At 44.3% G+C, this 17,210-nt stretch overlaps 1 protein-coding gene across 1 annotated transcript; it reads left to right on the forward strand.

Annotated features, from left to right (window-relative positions):
- Positions 1-71: 71 nt before the first annotated feature.
- On the forward strand, positions 72-5,315 carry B3GALT6 (beta-1,3-galactosyltransferase 6). The gene has a single exon (XM_068414673.1). It carries the CDS (start codon positions 346-348, stop codon positions 1,390-1,392), a length of 1,047 nt encoding a protein of 348 aa, XP_068270774.1. The 5' UTR covers positions 72-345; the 3' UTR covers positions 1,393-5,315.
- Positions 5,316-17,210: the final 11,895 nt, after the last annotated feature.

The following is a 17,210-nucleotide window of genomic DNA, read 5'->3' on the forward strand; positions in this document are numbered from 1 at the left end:
GCGCGGTCAGGTGGTGCAGGGCGCGGCCCCTCCTCCCGCCCCTTCCCCCGCAAGGCTGGCGGCGGGCGGAGCGGCGGCCGCCGCGCACACCGGGGCCGCGGGGGAGGCAGGGCCGGAGCCGCTCCTCCGCCCGGCCTGAGCCCGCGCTTCCCCGAGGAGAAGGGGAAAAGGCAGGAAGGAGACATGAAACCACCTTTGAGGGACGGCGAAGCGCGGTGAGGGCTCCCACAGGCATCGTGTCTCCTCTCGGCGGCCGTAAGCCGTTCCAGCCCCCGGGGGCGGGACTCCTGCCGTTCCCGCCTAAATCCTCGGCTCCGGCCCGTGCCCGGTCGAGGCCCCGCGGCCATGAAGCTGCTGCGCCTGCTGTGCCGCCACAAGACGGCCCTGGGCCTGGGTGGCCTGTCGCTCTTCGCCGTGGTCCTGCTTTACCTGGCCAAGTGCACCTCCGAGGGCCTCCGGCCTCTGCCAGCCCCCCGCGGGCTCCCCCACAACCAGCCTGCGGCCCTGCCGCCGCGGGGTGCCAGGGGGGCACACCCCCCGGCAGCCCCACCGCCGCCCTCCCCGGAGGAGACCGCCTTCCTGGCCGTGCTCATCACCAGCGGCCCCAAGTACAGCGAGCGCCGCAGCATCATCCGCAGCACGTGGCTCTCGGCCGCCGGCCGCCCCCCTCACAATGACATCTGGAGCCGCTTCGTGATCGGCACAGCGGGGCTGGGGGCAGAGGAGCTTCGTAGCCTGGAGGTAGAGCAGAGCCGGCACAAAGACCTCCTCCTTCTGCCAGAGCTGCGGGATTCCTACGAGAACCTGACCGCCAAAGTCCTGGCCACGTACGTCTGGCTGGATCTGCACGTGGACTTCCAGTTTGCCCTGAAGGCTGACGACGATACCTTTGTACGCTTGGATGTGCTGGTGGAAGAGCTGAGAGCCAAGGAGCCGCGTCGCCTTTATTGGGGCTTCTTTTCTGGCCGCGGTCGAGTCAAATCTGGTGGCAAATGGAAAGAGAGCGCCTGGGTGCTCTGTGACTACTATCTACCATATGCTCTGGGTGGTGGTTATGTTATTTCTGCAGACCTGGTGCACTATTTGCGTCTTAGCAGAGACTACCTGAACATGTGGCAGAGTGAAGATGTCTCCCTGGGGGTGTGGCTGGCTCCCATTGATGTGAAGAGAGTGCACGACCCTCGCTTTGACACTGAGTATAAGTCACGAGGTTGCAACAATAAGTACATAGTAACTCATAAGCAAAGCATCGAGGACATGCTGGAAAAGCACCAGACCCTGGCTAAAGAAGGAAAGCTCTGTAAGGAGGAGGTTAAGCTCAGGCTTTCCTACATGTACGATTGGGGAGTGCCTCCTTCACAGTGTTGCCAAAGGAAGGATGGCGTCCCGTGAAAGTCTGAGGAAGGAAAAAACAGAATGTTGATGGACTCTCTGAGCTTGGTTACTGTTACCTGGGGAGAATCCCAATAACTAGGGCTTAAAAATTACTCAAAAGATTTTGCACGATTATGTCATGATCAATTAAACCCTGAAACTCCTAAGAGCTACTGATGTGGCATGATGTAGAGATGTTTAAAAAAAAAAATAGATAACAAAAAGCATGGAAAGACTCATATGACAGGATTGAAGGCAAATAATAGGTTGCAAAATATGGGTAGTACAGAAAATTTGGGGGAGATAACTTGGATGAAAAGTTGCTGGAAGATTTTTAACAGACCCTAAGATTTATTTGCTAAAGATCACAACAGGCCTTTATGCTATCTATAAGATTGTGAAACTAGCATCGGCTGTTTGTTTCTGCACAAGGAACAAGTGTCAGTTTGGCAGGGTTTGAAGATTCTTATGGGGCCACAAATCAGTTGCTATCACCAGTGGGAACAGGTGGCTGGTTATTGACACACGCAGTCAAGTAAAGGGAACAGTTTTACCTGGGACATTCGTGTCAGGGGAGGGAGAGAACCTGTTCTTTGGCAAGTGCTCCCATTTACAAGAATGGAATTATTAGACCTTCTGTGTAACTTGTCTCTAAGCTTTTTGTTGTTTAAGACATCATGTTACATAAATTATCTGGCAGCTACAGAGTAAGTTTATATTTAAAAAGGTGGATGAATTATGGTATTTGGTAGATATAGAATATATTCTCTTATTTTGGGGGCAAATAGTTGCGCTACAAAGCTAGCCTTCGGTTGTTAGGCATAAGTGGTGCTCTTAGCTTATCCTCCAAACACACTGTGTATGAAGAAACATTTCCCCTCCCAACAGTAAGTAAGCTGACTACTACAAGGTCAGACGTTGTAGGCTTCAGATTTAGATTGTTCTGGGTTTCTTCTGTAAAATGTAAATTAGCAGGATTAGATCAGTGGAAGCTATTCGGGGTTCAAACAAGATTGCTCTAACGTGGGTACCTCAGCTCAGAAAGTAATATCTGTATGTAGCCAAGAGAAACAGATTCTCCCACCCCACCATCCCCCAAACTCCTGTTTGAGGAGAACCTTGTCTCTCTTTTCAGTAGCTACATTACAATCTGAGACTAATGCCCCAACAGTCACATTTAGATGCCTGAAGCGAGACTGGGTGGATTCCCTCCTTCTCTCCAGTAGCACCTTACAGAGGAACTAAAAATATTTTACAGGAGGACTGAGTTAATTGCTCAAGTGATATGTCAGTGAATGGGATTACATCCCTTAGTCCTGTCTACACTACGAATAATTCTAGTACTGACAGAGCTTGTCAGCATCAGATGCAGTACTGAACAGTAAAGGCAGACAGGACATTCTTGGCTGTAGAACAGATCACTTGCACAATTTCACCATGTTAGCTGTCTTCAAACCTTTAGGTAAGCCTGTAATTCAAACATTTTTGAATGGCAGGTGCTCTCATACACAGAAATACTTTTTTTCCAGTGCTAGTACGGAGCTACTGACTTCCAGTAACCTTTGTCAGCTACAGATCTTTCAGTATAAGCAGAGTTGTTACTTTTATGCCTGAAGGGCATTCTTAATTATCAGTTATTACTGTTTGTTGCACACTGCACTTTCATACAATCTCATTTCCTCCTCTCCCTCCATCAGTGTCTGTTCCCACCTGCACAAAGAGACAAACTGAAAAGAAAAAAAAAAAGGGGGGGTTGCCAATATCTCTGTACTTTTGCTTCTTAAATTAGCAAGTTAGCAATTTATACCAAAGGAATCAAGTATGGGTTTTTTGTTATTCTTCTCTTGTTTTCATTAAATTATTGAGGATTAAGAAGTCTTCTTCGGAGGCTGATAATTCTCTGTTTCGAAAATTTGAACAAATCATTGAGTTCCTTCTAAAACAAAGTTGAATTAAGATACTGAAAAAAAAAAAAGTTATTTTAGCATGTGTCCATTCTAATGCATGCTTATGTGTTGACAGATAGGCAGGTGTGTTTTTCAGCAAGGTGTACTATTTCCAAAAGAAGAATTTAACAAGATTACAATAAATTTAAATTGGTTTTAGCATTTTAAAAATTATCTATTTGCCATTTGGGGTTCACTAGTATTGTGTGTGTATATATATGTGATTAAATGCTTGTAATGTGAGTATTTATTTATAATTATTGAAAACCTATTATGTATAGGAAAAATAAGGTAGTTCAATGTCATTTTAAATTTGTTTAAGGAGGTACTGTAACGTCCATGAGAATTACATATCAAGCAGTGCTTGAATTTGTTGGTGTACAAGCCATTATTTAAAGTACTGCGATGTGAACTGCAGATCACAAGCCTGCTGCATGTCTCTCAAGCGAGTAAGAATGTACTGTTTATCCATTTCTACCAGTAACTGTGTTCATGGAGGTGGTTTACGTTGTTGACCCTGACTCTCCCTGCACATAACCCCCATCCCCACCCCTCCAAAAAAAAACAACAAAAACAAAACGTTTTTCATTGCTGGCAAAATTAGTGGCAGAGAAATGCTAGATCTCCATCTGAGATTTGACCCCATGGAAGACATTATGCCTACAAACACTTAATAAATTCTCCTGAAGACTTCCTTACGCAAGTGGCAGGAACACAGCGTGCACCCTGAAGCACCCAGCGTGATGGATCTCCTGACAGCGGCTCAGCCCGAGGTGTGCTGCCTGCACCCTTGTGAGGTGAAGCTCAGAAACCATGGTGCTAATAGATACAGTAGAGAAATTAATTGTTGATGACGTGCCCTCTCCATGATCATATCCAGCACTTGATACTGAAATATTTAAAGCTGACAATAGCATAAACTCAACTAGAAAGTTGATTTTATTTTCCAGTGATTTAAGTTATGTATAATGTGACTTAATTACTTTAGTGCATAAAAATAAGTAGCTAAAACATTAATTGCCATACTAAATAAATAGTTCCACTTAAAAAAAAACCTCAAGCTTCCAAGAATTCCTATAGTCAGTTCAAGATTTTTAAAAAACCAAACCCAACCTAGAAATTACTACTCCTGTAACTGAATACTTTCTTTCCTGAATGTCTAGCCTTGTTCACGTGGAGTTTGCTCCAATACAGCTTCTACGTGTCATACTTTTGACAAATGTTACTTTTTCTCTAGTTGAAATGCCTCATTTTTGAGCATTTAAATTTGTATTTCATGTCTGTTAACACTGATGTTTTGGGGGCCAAGGTGTTAGCTTTGCAGATTTAATTTAAAGCCCAGCAGCATGGGAAGGTGATTAAGAGCTGCATTTCTATTCGTTTCTGTTCAGCTCCAGCATCAGGGTTGAAATATGGTTTTGGTATTGCTGTATGCTTGACAGACTGTCAACACCTACACTACTATATATTTTATTTAGAACACACTGCCTGCAAGACTCAAATCTGTTGCTACATGTGCCTGTGTAAGATATGCTTTTACCTTGGAACTGGAACTACTTTATGCCAACATAATATGCCAGTTATTACTTTCTAATACAGACTATTTAGGTAATGTCTAGTAAAACTTGGAAATGGATCAGTCTGTTACTTATAGCCTGCCTGGAGCTGAAGGATGCTACATAATAAGCGTGCCTTTATGAAACAGAATTAGTGTGGGGGACTGTGCTGAGTATCTTTTAAACAACTGAATGAAATTGCACATTTTTTGCAGCCACATAACTTTACCATTCAGGGCTGGGGTGTGGCACACAGTTTATGTGCTCAGCATTTATATAGGAAATAAATAAACTGCTAGAAACCCGAAGCTATCTGTGATGATGAAAACTCTTGGTAATTCCGTAAGCGTGTTGTATATGTATTTATGTCCTTTCATGTATGCCTTTATTGGCCAAAGGATCCGTGTGCTGTGGTTTTTAATAAAAGATTTTTGCTGTACGGGTGATTGCTTGTTCTATGTAAGAAAAGATAGAAGTGTGGGTTATTTTATTATGCCACTGTGCAAGACGCCCAGAGGATTGGCTCAGTCTTAAGCAATTGCACAAAAATGTTTCAGTTAACATCAGTAATAATGCCTATCAGAGCGATAATGAATGCTGGAACCCTGAAGTAGCTAGTGGCCTAAAAGGAATGCCACTGGGTCACACACGTATACATAAATACATGTACCTGTTCATCCTGTTTTTACATTGGTAGCAATATAGGGGCACGGCTTAAACTGGAATGGAGTCAGAAAAAGGGCTTCTCTGGCTAAAAAGTATATTGATTCTGGTCTTAGCTGAGTAGTACTTTAAGCAGTTAGACATCAATAAACACCATTGGCCTGTTTTACGTTAAAAAAACAAAATACTAGCAACAACCTGACAAAGAATTGAAAACATTTTCAATATAACATCTCTTAAAATCATTTCAACGCTTCAAGCAGTTTAAATAGCACCAACTTTCTGCTGATGAAGTAGCTAGCCCCTTCTCTTTACAATGAGCGTGTTCTTGCTGCTGCTTCTGCCAGTAACCAAGAAAGTTCCCTAAAAATAGAGTTCATGGATTATAGAAAAATATAGAGACAATCAGTGTCCAAAGGCACACAGCGTTTCAGGTTTACAGTGAAAACAAGTCAGTTCAGAGGCGAAGTGACTTGTCCAAGATCGTGTAGGAAGCTGGCAACAGATCAGAAGCAAGAAACATGTCATTGGTGGTGTTAGGTTAATGCTCTCCTCTTCTGAAGGAGAAAGCTGATGATAGCAGTCCCGATCCTACACACAAGCTGATCATAAGTTCTTCCTTTCAAAAGGAACATGCCAGAACCATACAAATCCAACAGAGTTTCATCCTGTTTGTGACAACAGAACTAAGCCATCCAACTGCCACCTGTTTTAGCAGTCTGGTTGGTTTCCATCCGTAACTTCCCCAAGTCATGGATATCTAGGCACTCTTAGCAGATTGTCAATAAGTTACAATGGTAACTGTCAGCCTTTAAGTCTGAAAAGATTAGCCCTTCAGATGGCTTTTCATCAAGTGCTGGGGTTATTAACCCCAAACAAGTTCTTACATAGCAAAAGAGAAGCAAGCAAGGCAGGGCTAAATTGGTCACATGAGCTGAAGGTTTGCAGTTAATGCACACCACCAGATACTCAATACAAGTTTTCAGAGAAGTGTGAAAGCTTTTTTTGTTCCCCATAACACAGGACTCCAGAATAGACAAGCAATACGTTACTTCTCCTCTATACCCAAACCCACCCTCTTTTGCAACAGCCCAACTGTTGTTAGAGGAGCACCAGTCAAAGACCGTCTGTCAAACAAGCCTTTCAACGCATCTACCTCACCTTCTTTCCAGGAAGATTGTAAATAAAAGGCACTTACCCAACGTGGCTTCCACAGGATGAAGTCCATCATCACACCCCAAACACTCCACACCAAAAAACCCCCCAAGAGCTCTTCTTGCTGCTTTTATGAAGACCGGTTGGTCCTCACCTTATTACTGACCTCAGGGAATCAGCTGGGAAGCAACAAATCAGCTACAGGTGAGGATTAGGCCGACTATTTTAAAGGGACATCCCCAAGTGGGTATTGTCTATCTCTTTTCCCTGACACAATTAAAATGTCTATTCCAATTTTTTAAAATGTGTTTTCATCCAAATTAAAATCTTTCACGTACATATCACGAACTCACTTCTTTTTGCATCTTTGCTACCAAGTTTTAAAATAAAACTTTTCTTCCATTTTTTTCCATAAATAATTCAAAATAACTTTCAAATTTGTTACTGACCCAGACCTCTGAAGCGAGGTAACCTATTTGGAGCTCTCCAGAGTTTTCCTGTTCACTTGCCCTATACAAGTCAGTCACTAGATGTCACCGTGTGCCTTTAAAAGCACATAACGGGATCTGGTCCTTGGTTTAAAAAAAAAAAAGACTCCGCAGGAACCTAAGCAATGTCGAAAGACAGTTGCTTATGACTAAAATCTTGCTACATTCTCTAATAAAGTGTCTGCTGCTTCACACGAACTCAAATGGATGATGGAGGAGAACAGGAAAAAAGTTTTCCAGTTCAGAAATGGAATTCTGAAGGAATTATTGAGGATGGAGCCAACATATTCTTCCATGTAATTAATGACTGATCATGCACACCCAGATTTTAAAGACAAACCTTTGTAGAAGACCACAAAGCCCCCAAAAATGAAGGAAGCAAATTAACTAAACATGATGAGCCACATTTTTGTCAGTACAGTAGTGAAGTTTAGACACCATTTGGGAGCTACAATAACTTGGGATTATGGAAAGATAACTAACTGTGCCTGTTATGGAAAAACATCTTTGGATGACTTTTTCTTGTCTATGTATGTTTGTGGTTAAACTGGCCAAAAATTTTACATCAAAAGACTTTGTTGTTGTTGGGGGGAGGGTTGGCAGGTGGAAGAGAAATAGCTTTACAGTGAAGTGGACATTTTTTATAGCACAAGTCAAAACAAACCAAAACCCCCAGTCCCCGTGCCCCCCCTCCTCTTCCAATGAAGTTTTTCTGTGGTTTCATCAGCTGAAAATACAATTAATTTGAGCTGTCAAATTTAGTTTTCTTAAGGGAATCTCTCCCCCAAAATATTCAAAGAATTCTGTTCCAAAAAATGTCTATGTATGGCTCCTTGAACTTTCAGGTTGATTAAAGAATATGTAGAAAAGAAACCTATTAAAAATTATTGACACACTGGTCAAGTCTAGGAGCTTCTCAGGTGGGTCTTTTCTGGGATAGGGAACTAATTACTCATTATCTTTAATGAAAACATTTACCTGGTGTTTGATGCTGAAATTTAGGGAGTGTTCAGGTTTCTGTCCATGCAGGCCGTAACGCGGGAACACTTATTTATGCCTCAGTGGGTATGGAGTGGTACAGCTCTGGCCTCGCTCCACCACTGTTGCCAAGCTGTCATAGCCTTATGCTTTTATACCCAGGTCACAAACATTGCATAAAATCCAAACTTCAGCAATACTTTCCACATCCTCTCCTCTCTTTTTTTTTTTTTATTATCAGTTTCAAATAAAACATGGAAAAAAAATGTGAAAAAACCCAGACACTGATTCATGTTTTGATGAAAACACAAAAAGCCACAAGCCCGCACGTCCACCTGCTGCTGCCCACTATTTGATGATCACTCTGGCCCTGATTTCTGGAGACACCAAGGCCATCGCCTCTGCCCGGCACGGCAACACGCTTTAGCAAGTTGGCAGGGAGGCTAAAGACTGTCTAGTCATTTAAGGCCACAAACCCCATCTTCTGGTGGTCCATGTCATTCCCTGCTTTGCTTGACAGCCAAGATTCAGGGAATGAGAGTCCTGTCACAGCATCTGTTTATTTTCCAGGCAGCAGGCTATTGACATGTAAAGTGTTGGACAAGCAGAGAAGTTGCACACAAAGAGCCTCTAGCGCAAAGTGCACCGTACGTAAGCAGCAGAGGGGACCGGAGGATTAATAACGCTGTCTTTTTTAAATAAAGGAAGAGGTGGCTGTTGTTGCCAGTGATCAATTGATTTGGGATAGTGTCAAATGGCTCCAGTTGGCTTTGAAGCATCGTAGCACAAGACACTGCAAAAACATTTATCCAGAACAGATCCTAGCCACAAGAGTTACAAATATTTACTTTATATATTTACTTTAGGGAAGGACTCAAGCCAGAGATAGTAGATCTTGATTGCAAACATACCAGCAATGGAGGTGCTAAGAACTGGAGTTTTGGGTCTAATCTTTCTGATTTTATCTTGTCTAATATATTTGTCTTTCTTTCCATGCCTTGACCTCAATAAAACAAGCGTTCTACACGCTGGAAAACCACCCCTATAAATGTGCCGTGCTGAGCTCCAGGCCTGAATCTATGGCTCTGCTGAGATCAGGGAGGCCAGGAGCTAACCCAGACTTAGATTAATTTCGGTATCTTTTGTAGTTCCTTAGATGTTTACACACTGCACACTTGCGTGTGCAATTTTCTCAGCTGTCTCTGCCCTAATTTGCAGCTAGTCTCTCATAGTCCCTAGCAAGTGGCTTCTCTGTGGATGCTACACTGTGTCCCTTCCTAAAAACAAGTCTTGCTGACTTTGGCTGCAATGAGCATTACGGGAATCTTCAGCCATACAGGGATTTTCCCAAATATGAGATGCTGTGCACAACAAGTTAAAGAAGTTGTAGCTATTCTGACTTTCTTTACCATTCCTAATCCCTGATTTCATAGGGACTCCTGGCTAGTAAGATGTTTGGTGGAGATGTTTCTTCTCCAACTTGTCTTCTAGTGTACTAGTCTGCAAAGTTTTTCAGGGTGGTGGGTCACTCAACTGCTTCTCCTTGCCCTATAGCAGAGAGCAATGGATGGCTCACCATGGTTGGAAGGCTGTGGAGAGACAGAGACGAGAGATTCCCTCAAGGAGACATGACTGAGTGGCAAAAGGGTGCCCTAGCAAGTGGCACTGGCAAAAGGGAGAAGAGCTACTGGCAACACACTGTGAACAGAGAGGACAGCCTGCTCCCCACACCTTCAGATTTAAAGAGTCAGGTTAGCCAGCTCCTTCACCAGGTACTGGAAGATGCAGTTACTCCTGGAACCCTCTCCCTCCTGGAAGTGCAAAGTAACATCTACTCGAGTGCTGGAGCAGTAAGATATTGGTGCTGAATGTTGTTTAATGCAGCCTGCAAGGCTGGTCACTTTTTCGTTATAAAGGAAGAACTGACCAATTAATTGTAGTTGGGACTCCTGGAGCCTACCATCAGATGAGTCTGTAGCCATGGGCAGGCCTGCCAAGCCATGGTCTGCAATGCCTGGATTTCTTAATATGCTGTGTACCCATTATTCCATCAGAATCTAGTGGAAATAGTTCTTAAAATGAAAATAGTAACTACTTCGTGCCTCAGTTTCTCCCTCAGTAAGTTGATAACAACATTACCTCTTCTCAAGGCATTGTGAAGCAAAGCTGTCAAAGGCCTTTGGGATCCAGGCATGGCTGGACTTAGGGAAGTGCCTGATTATCTTACACTTTGTAAAAGTCCAATCTGGCTCCTGAAAAGCTTCATCAAAGCAAAACCCATAGCTGGAAGGTTTATGAGGACAGGCAGAAGGGTAAGAAAACAATAACCAAGATCTAATTTCTTAGGAGTAACAGATAGTCCCGGGAGGATATAATTGAAGTCTCTAATAGCTGCAGATAAGATCAGACTGTGTTACTATTTTCAGCCAGTCTCAGACATCAGGACTGGAGTCACCGAAATAAATTCTAAAACCTGAGACAAATGAGATGCAGCTATCAGGAAACTGCAGGGTCCCAAAGAGCGAGAGACAGCAAGAAATACATAAATATTGCAATGGGGTGGAATCAGCCACTAGGCAGGGATGTCCTGCCCCAGTTGTCCTAAATGCTGGGGTCACTAAAGAAGAGACAGATGCCTGTTTGGGGAAGGACTGAGATGAAAAGGAGGAACTTGAAGGGGTGAGATGACCTTGATTTTAATTCCAGCTGTGACAAGAGGAACTTTGTCCTCATTGCAGTGCACCAGCAAAGCTCTCTGCTCCATTTGCTTTTGGAAAAGAGCAGTGCACGACCACAAAAGACCCAGAGCCACGTTTAGCCCAGGGAGTTGCTCCGAGGTGATGGGTAGGAGCCTGTAGAAGCGGGCAATGCCTGAGTGAAGTCAGTGTCTCCCAGCTGGGGACCTGGTCACCAGGCAGTGGTTCCAAATGAGATCACCAGGGTGAAGACTAGTGAGCCTAGTAGGGATAAAGTTTGCATGATTGTAGCAGAGAGATGGTGGGATTGTGAGTGGGGCCCAAGGTCTGTAAATCCTTGTCCGAGGACCCCAGAACACACTCCCTGCACTACCAAGGAAGCAGAGTGTGCCTTCAGCTGCCTCTTTCCATACCCAAGCTACTGAGAAGCAACTTGCTCAAGGGCCTGGGGAGCCACGCTTGTTTACCCTGGAGAAGAAAAGCTGTGGGGGGCTAATAGCAAGCTTACAGTACCTGTGAGAAGTTAGCAAGAAGACAGATCCAGACTCTTCACAGTCATGTATGGCACGAGGAGAAGAAACAATGGGCACGTTGAAATAAGAGAGCTTCAACCTGGACTAAAAGAAATTGTTTTCATCATATGAACAGTCATTTATTGGAACAGCTTGCCCAGAGAGGTTGTGCAGTCTCCAACTATGGAGGTTTTCAAAACCCAACTGAATAAAGCCCTGAGTAACCTGGTCTGCCCCCAAAGCTGACCCCACTTTGAGCAGTAGGTTGGACTAGAGACCTCCAGAGGTCTCTTCCAATGTTAATTACCCTAGGATTGACAGCAAGTCTGCCTCCACTCATCCTTGGCATGTGTAGAGATCAGCCTTAGCCAGGGCACATGACAGATGAGAGATTACATCACCAGGCAGGGGAATGCTTGGGAAACATCCCATCACTTGCTTTACATCAGTTCCACGTCGGCTCGTGCAGAGAGCACCCCACCCAACCCATGTGGATCTGTTCACTCCCTACCTCTGACAGCTTGTTTATTCAAAAGCATTTGGCTCTCAATGCCTTCCAGATGAAGTAAGAGATCAAAGGCCCTAATTTCCTTTCCTCCCACTGCATTCTCCTTCCACGTTCAGGCTAGGGTTCATATTGACCAGGGATTTCTTCATGGCACGGGAAGCGCCATTTTGAAGAACCCCTAGCAAAAGAACAGGCACAAGCCAGGAGCAGGTTGGAGGTGGCTGCAGATTCCTTGATTGGGGAGTGTAAGAGGCTGAGTTAGCAGCAGTTGGGAGTAGGATTATTCAGAGTCAAGAAAAAAGACAGTTTCAGAGATACTACTAAACAGATATGAAGCTAGCTGGAAAGTCCTGTCCTTGCAGACAGGATTCATTCTTCTGTGAAGACTAGGAGCTGAAGGGAGCTACTTCCATTTAGGTCAGATACTAAATGTGGCTCCCACTACCAGAGAGCTTCATAGGTTCGACCTATCCTCACAGCATCTCTGCTAAAAAAGGTTAGTGCTATGGAGTAATTTCAGAGGGGAGCTGAGGGACAGGGAGACCCAGATGACAACTATGCATCATCCCTCAGATCCAAGCCCAGTCTCCTGCTCTACAAGCTTGACCCAAGCCAGCTGTCTCAGGCAGGCATTATAACTCAAGCTAATCATCAAGACATGAACTCAAGCTAATCAGCTCAGACTCCCAGATTTTATTATTAACTCAATAAAAGTTAACAGACCACGAGGAACTTGCCAACATTGCCAATCAGGAACAAAATCGAAGAAGCAACCCATGTTTTCACCATCCTTCTCGGGCCCCCAGGCTTCTGTGGCATCTCTCCTTCGGCTGCGCAGCAGCAGCACCAAGGTCTCAAAGTGTCTCAGCATCCTCATTCCTTGAATTATTCAGAATGTGTTCTTTCTTCTCCTGACTGAAAACAACCTGGGATTCACTGATTTCTTCCTAAGCAAACACGCAACCACTTCCATGTAATCAGAGTTTGTTTATGTCACTGCTTCCCCTTTCATGTGAGGCCTACAGCTTTCCATCTCTTTTCAGGCATCAAATGCTAATTTCACTTGGCTTTTCTCAGTGCAATGGGCTGGAATAGAGAGTCATAAACAACCAGATCAGTAACGCTGATGTTTGTTTAAAAGGCAGTTATGATTTTTTTTTAAACTGTAATTTTTTAACTCTTGAAATCCAGCATCTTTCTGCAGCTGTGTTGTTTCCCTCTCTGGCTTTACAGAGCAAGAAACTGAAGGTGGAGAAAACAAAAAAAATTAAAGATGGAAATTGGGATAAAATGATGATTTAGTAATCATTGATCCTTGGGAGTCAATCCTGCATTTCACTGGCAACGTGTCCTTAATAACGAGTGCCCAGACCTGTGTTTGGAGGATCGTGCCCTTACCTGTGGATGACATTAGGTAGCCAGGTTAGAGGGAAGGAAATGTGAGGAATTTTTTTTTCCTCCCTTTTTTTTTTTCTCTAGGCAAATTTAGAACAAACTAGTGAAATGAGCTTGGGCAAACAGCATTTTAATGCAGCTGCATTGGGTAACAATCACAACCTGACGATGGTAGCACAGGTTTGGCAGGGACTAGAGCCTGCACAAGCACAGCCAGAAATGCACCTGGATTTACAGTCTAAACTGGAGAAACTGTTTTTATATTATTGTGCTTTTCCCTGGAACATTTTGTGACTGCAAAGATTATCTTTCAGAGCTTTCCTCCTCTTATTTCCACAAAGCAGGTGGAAATGCAAAATAAACGCCTGTGTTTGGAGGCTTGTGCAGATGCTGAAGCGATACAGAATTCTGCTGGGCAAATGCATCCTAGTTCAGGCTGCTGCCTTCTCATTCCTCAGCTCTGCTGTTTGCAAGCAAGGGCCCAACAAATGCCATTTGCTACAATGCCTGTTGCTACACAAATGCCCCTCTTACATGGTGGATTAGGGCTTTTGAGTCTATTTTGCCTTGTATGCCTAAGAAAGCTCATGTGTTGCCTCTGCTCAGCCCCCAATTAGCTCTGGAGATCCATATGTTAAACACTACTGATGAACACCTCCTCTTTCTGAAGCTTTCAGATTCACACAGAACATTTTCTTGTCCTTGGGGAATGTTGGAAAGAAAACAGTGTTGTCAATAACTGTGAATTGCACTAATTGGGATATTTAATACTTGGTTGCAATTGCCCTGGTGCTGAAACTTTCATACCCTGGCTATAAAAGACCCTAGTGTCAGAAACACAGTAGAGTTTTTCATGCCAACTGCTGTGCTGGGTTATGGCTCCAGTCTGGCTGCATTGCTCGGTGAAATATGTTATTAGAAAATTAAACCAACAAAGACAACGTTACAGCAATGTTCAATCTGAGCCCAACCCACAGAGGGCTGGGACATTCATCACCGAGCAGGGAACTGCACCCTAGGTCAGTCTTGATGGTGCGTGCTAGGCCTAATCCTGCAACGGGCTGAGCACCCTCCAAGGCCTAAAGGCTTCAGTGGACATGGTGGTGCTTAGGGTCTCGCCCAGCTCCCTGCAGGACTGAGCCCCCCCCAGGCACCGTGACCCCCCACATCACAATAACATGGCTTAGCCCTTGCTGACCACCGCTGGTACACTGACCCATCGCTCTCCTTCTCAGGGGACTGAGAGGCTTGTGTCCCGCTGGCTCAGGTGAGCAAGGGAGCAGATGCCCTTTGCTTTCTCTCCTCTGTTCCTTTTCCCCAGCAACGTGCTGAGACATGGCACCCTTTAACAGAGCTCTTTCTATGTGCCCTGTTCTCCATGTAGGGCTGAAAGGGGCCCCTTGCAAGAATGCTGACATAATCCGCTGCTTAGAGCCTGGTCAAAACAGGGCAGCTTTGCCAAGGCCACCAGCAAGCAAAAAATATTTGCTCTTTGCTGGCTGGACTCAACCTACTCACTCCTTTCCCAATGGCTGTCCAGTACTCCTGTACTGGCCCAGCATGGATCTGAACTCACAACTTACTGGTAGAAGAGGCTTTGTGGTCCACTAGATTGTGTTTAATCAAAGCCATTTAATTAAACTCATGTCATGCTCACTCCACTCCAGCTCACACATGGGGCTTTCTTAACTGAGCCAAAGCCTACTGAAGATGCATGAAATTTTGTAATCAGGAGTAAAAGAAGAGAAATTTTGTCACTACAGATGCTGGACAAAAATTGATTTTGCAAGCATGTGTGTGCTTATCTTTGATAAGAAATAATTTGTTAACAAAAGGGGTTTGGGTGCTGAGGGAATAGATCAGTATGTGATTTAGTATTTTCTCTGCCAAGAAACAGAAGTGATTGATCCACTTTGCAGTCTGACTGATTTTTTGAGAAACTCCACTATATTAAATGAAACCAATTGATTTTTTTTTCTCCTGTGTACTTACTTACAAGAGCCATAAAACAACAGAGAGCATGGAAGAGTATCATCTTGCAGTCATCAAACCTAGTACACTTTTTCCCTCTCAGATTCTACAATGCCACTCAGCCAAACCTTCTGCAGAGGTGGATTCTGAGGCCAAGCTGGAGAACCTTCCAGCAGTAAACCAAACCCCTTCCAGTGGGGCTTATGGGTGAGACAATGACAGGCAGTGTCCTCTGTCTGGTATGGCACTGCGAGCGGGCGCCATGGTAATACTCTGATTTATACATTCATTTCCTACTCTCATCTGTGGTTTTGAGTCCCCAGCTCTGTAGCAGCCTGCTCTGCACAGGGACACAGGCTTGCAGAGGAAGGATGGAATAACACTGACGTGTGCAAGCTGTTTTTTATGAGCCCGCAAAAAAAAAAAACCAAACCACAACAAAACACACAGCTCAAGAACAACCACTTTTTCTATGTTGTTGCAGTTGCAAGAATTATAATCAAAGAGGGGACAAGATACCATCTGCCCAACCACAGCAAAGCAGTGGAAGCCCATGGCTGTGGATGGGGAGTTTCCCAAAGTTAAACCATAAAGCATTCAGCTCCTTTTTGCTAGAATTCATCTCTGCAGTGAGCACAGAAATAAACTTCTCATTTCCAAATATAAGAGAGAGAGGAATCTAAGGGACAGGAATTTGAGCACTGAACAAGAAGCCTGAACAACCATGCTGAGAAAGAGGACCCCATAAAATCTTGCAGGAGGTTCCCCTGTGCAGCCAGTAGTGCACACTTCTCACGTACGAGGGCACTAGTGTGTTTTTAATTGGGAACAGGTTTACTCTCAGTTCCAGCTCATAAGCAGATGCAAGGAAATAAAAAATACAGAGCTTTAAATCTGGCCACGGTACAAAAATTCTGTTTGCAAAGACATCCCTTAATGAGCCCCCACTAGGTATGGCAGAAGGGCTTTTCAAAAAGGAAGGATTGTGATTAAACACCAAGGAGGAGCTAAATCAGATTCTGATTTCAGTCTCTGCCATGTATACCTGGAGTCAACCTTGCAAAGTCAGTGGTGTTATTTCAGAAGTCACACCAAGTTGTTGAGAACTCAATGTAGGTCACTGTACTAAGCAGAAATTGGCCAAAAAACATGGTCCTCTTGACTGAGAGCCATACAGGTTCTGAGGTTGGTTTCAGGGTTTGGGGTTGTATTCAAATCTGGTTCAGAGCCCAAGTCCAGTGGTACTGAAATCTTACAGGCCTCATATTGAAGGAAAATTTTGAATAGTGTTCTGAGATAGTGACACTTCTGCCATACTGAATGGCCTAAAACCAGGCTGTGCAGAATGTCCCCGTATCCCCAGGTCTGGCTGCCCACATCCCATAGAATGAAACCTCCAGATCTGCTGCATTTCTCCCCGCTCTCAGCGTTGCTGTAGCAGAGTTATTTCCCTGGGTTTCCAATGCTAAACTGCAGGACTAGTCCCAGCGATGGCCATGAAGAGGTTAACTAAGCACAGACAGAGGCCAATGTATGTATCTCTCCACATATCCTTGCTGAGGCAATCCGGATTACTGTTCCTGTGTAAATAAAGCATAGCGAGAGTGGGTGGTCAGCTCCCATCCAATCTGCTATAAAGCATCATTTTTCTGGGCCTGGAAAAACTCCAGCCATGTTGGCCTGCTCTGAGAACTGCTAACTACGCAGCTAATGCATAGCTGCCACCCCACATTCCTGCTCTGAATAGACACGAAGGATTTCTCTTTGCATTTCTTGCCACCTGCTTCTGAAAGGCCTGATCCAATGGAATCAATAATTAATGAAACCGACCATTCATTAATTGATCCAAAGCCCATTCATGGAAGGTGGCACCTGATGAACACAGCTTAGGATTGGTCTCAGAGCTGATGCAGAAGAAAGGGCTGTATGAAGATAGACTGTAAATAGCTACATTTCACCTCACAATTT

The sequence above is a fragment of the Nyctibius grandis genome, chromosome 17, assembly GCF_013368605.1.
Source record: "Nyctibius grandis isolate bNycGra1 chromosome 17, bNycGra1.pri, whole genome shotgun sequence".
Taxonomy (NCBI): domain Eukaryota; kingdom Metazoa; phylum Chordata; class Aves; order Nyctibiiformes; family Nyctibiidae; genus Nyctibius; species Nyctibius grandis.

What these genes read in the sequence shown, in the direction of transcription:
- B3GALT6 (XM_068414673.1), top strand. Translation starts at nt 346, where the DNA reads ATGAAGCTGCTGCGCCTGCTGTGCCGCCACAAGACGGCCCTGGGCCTG.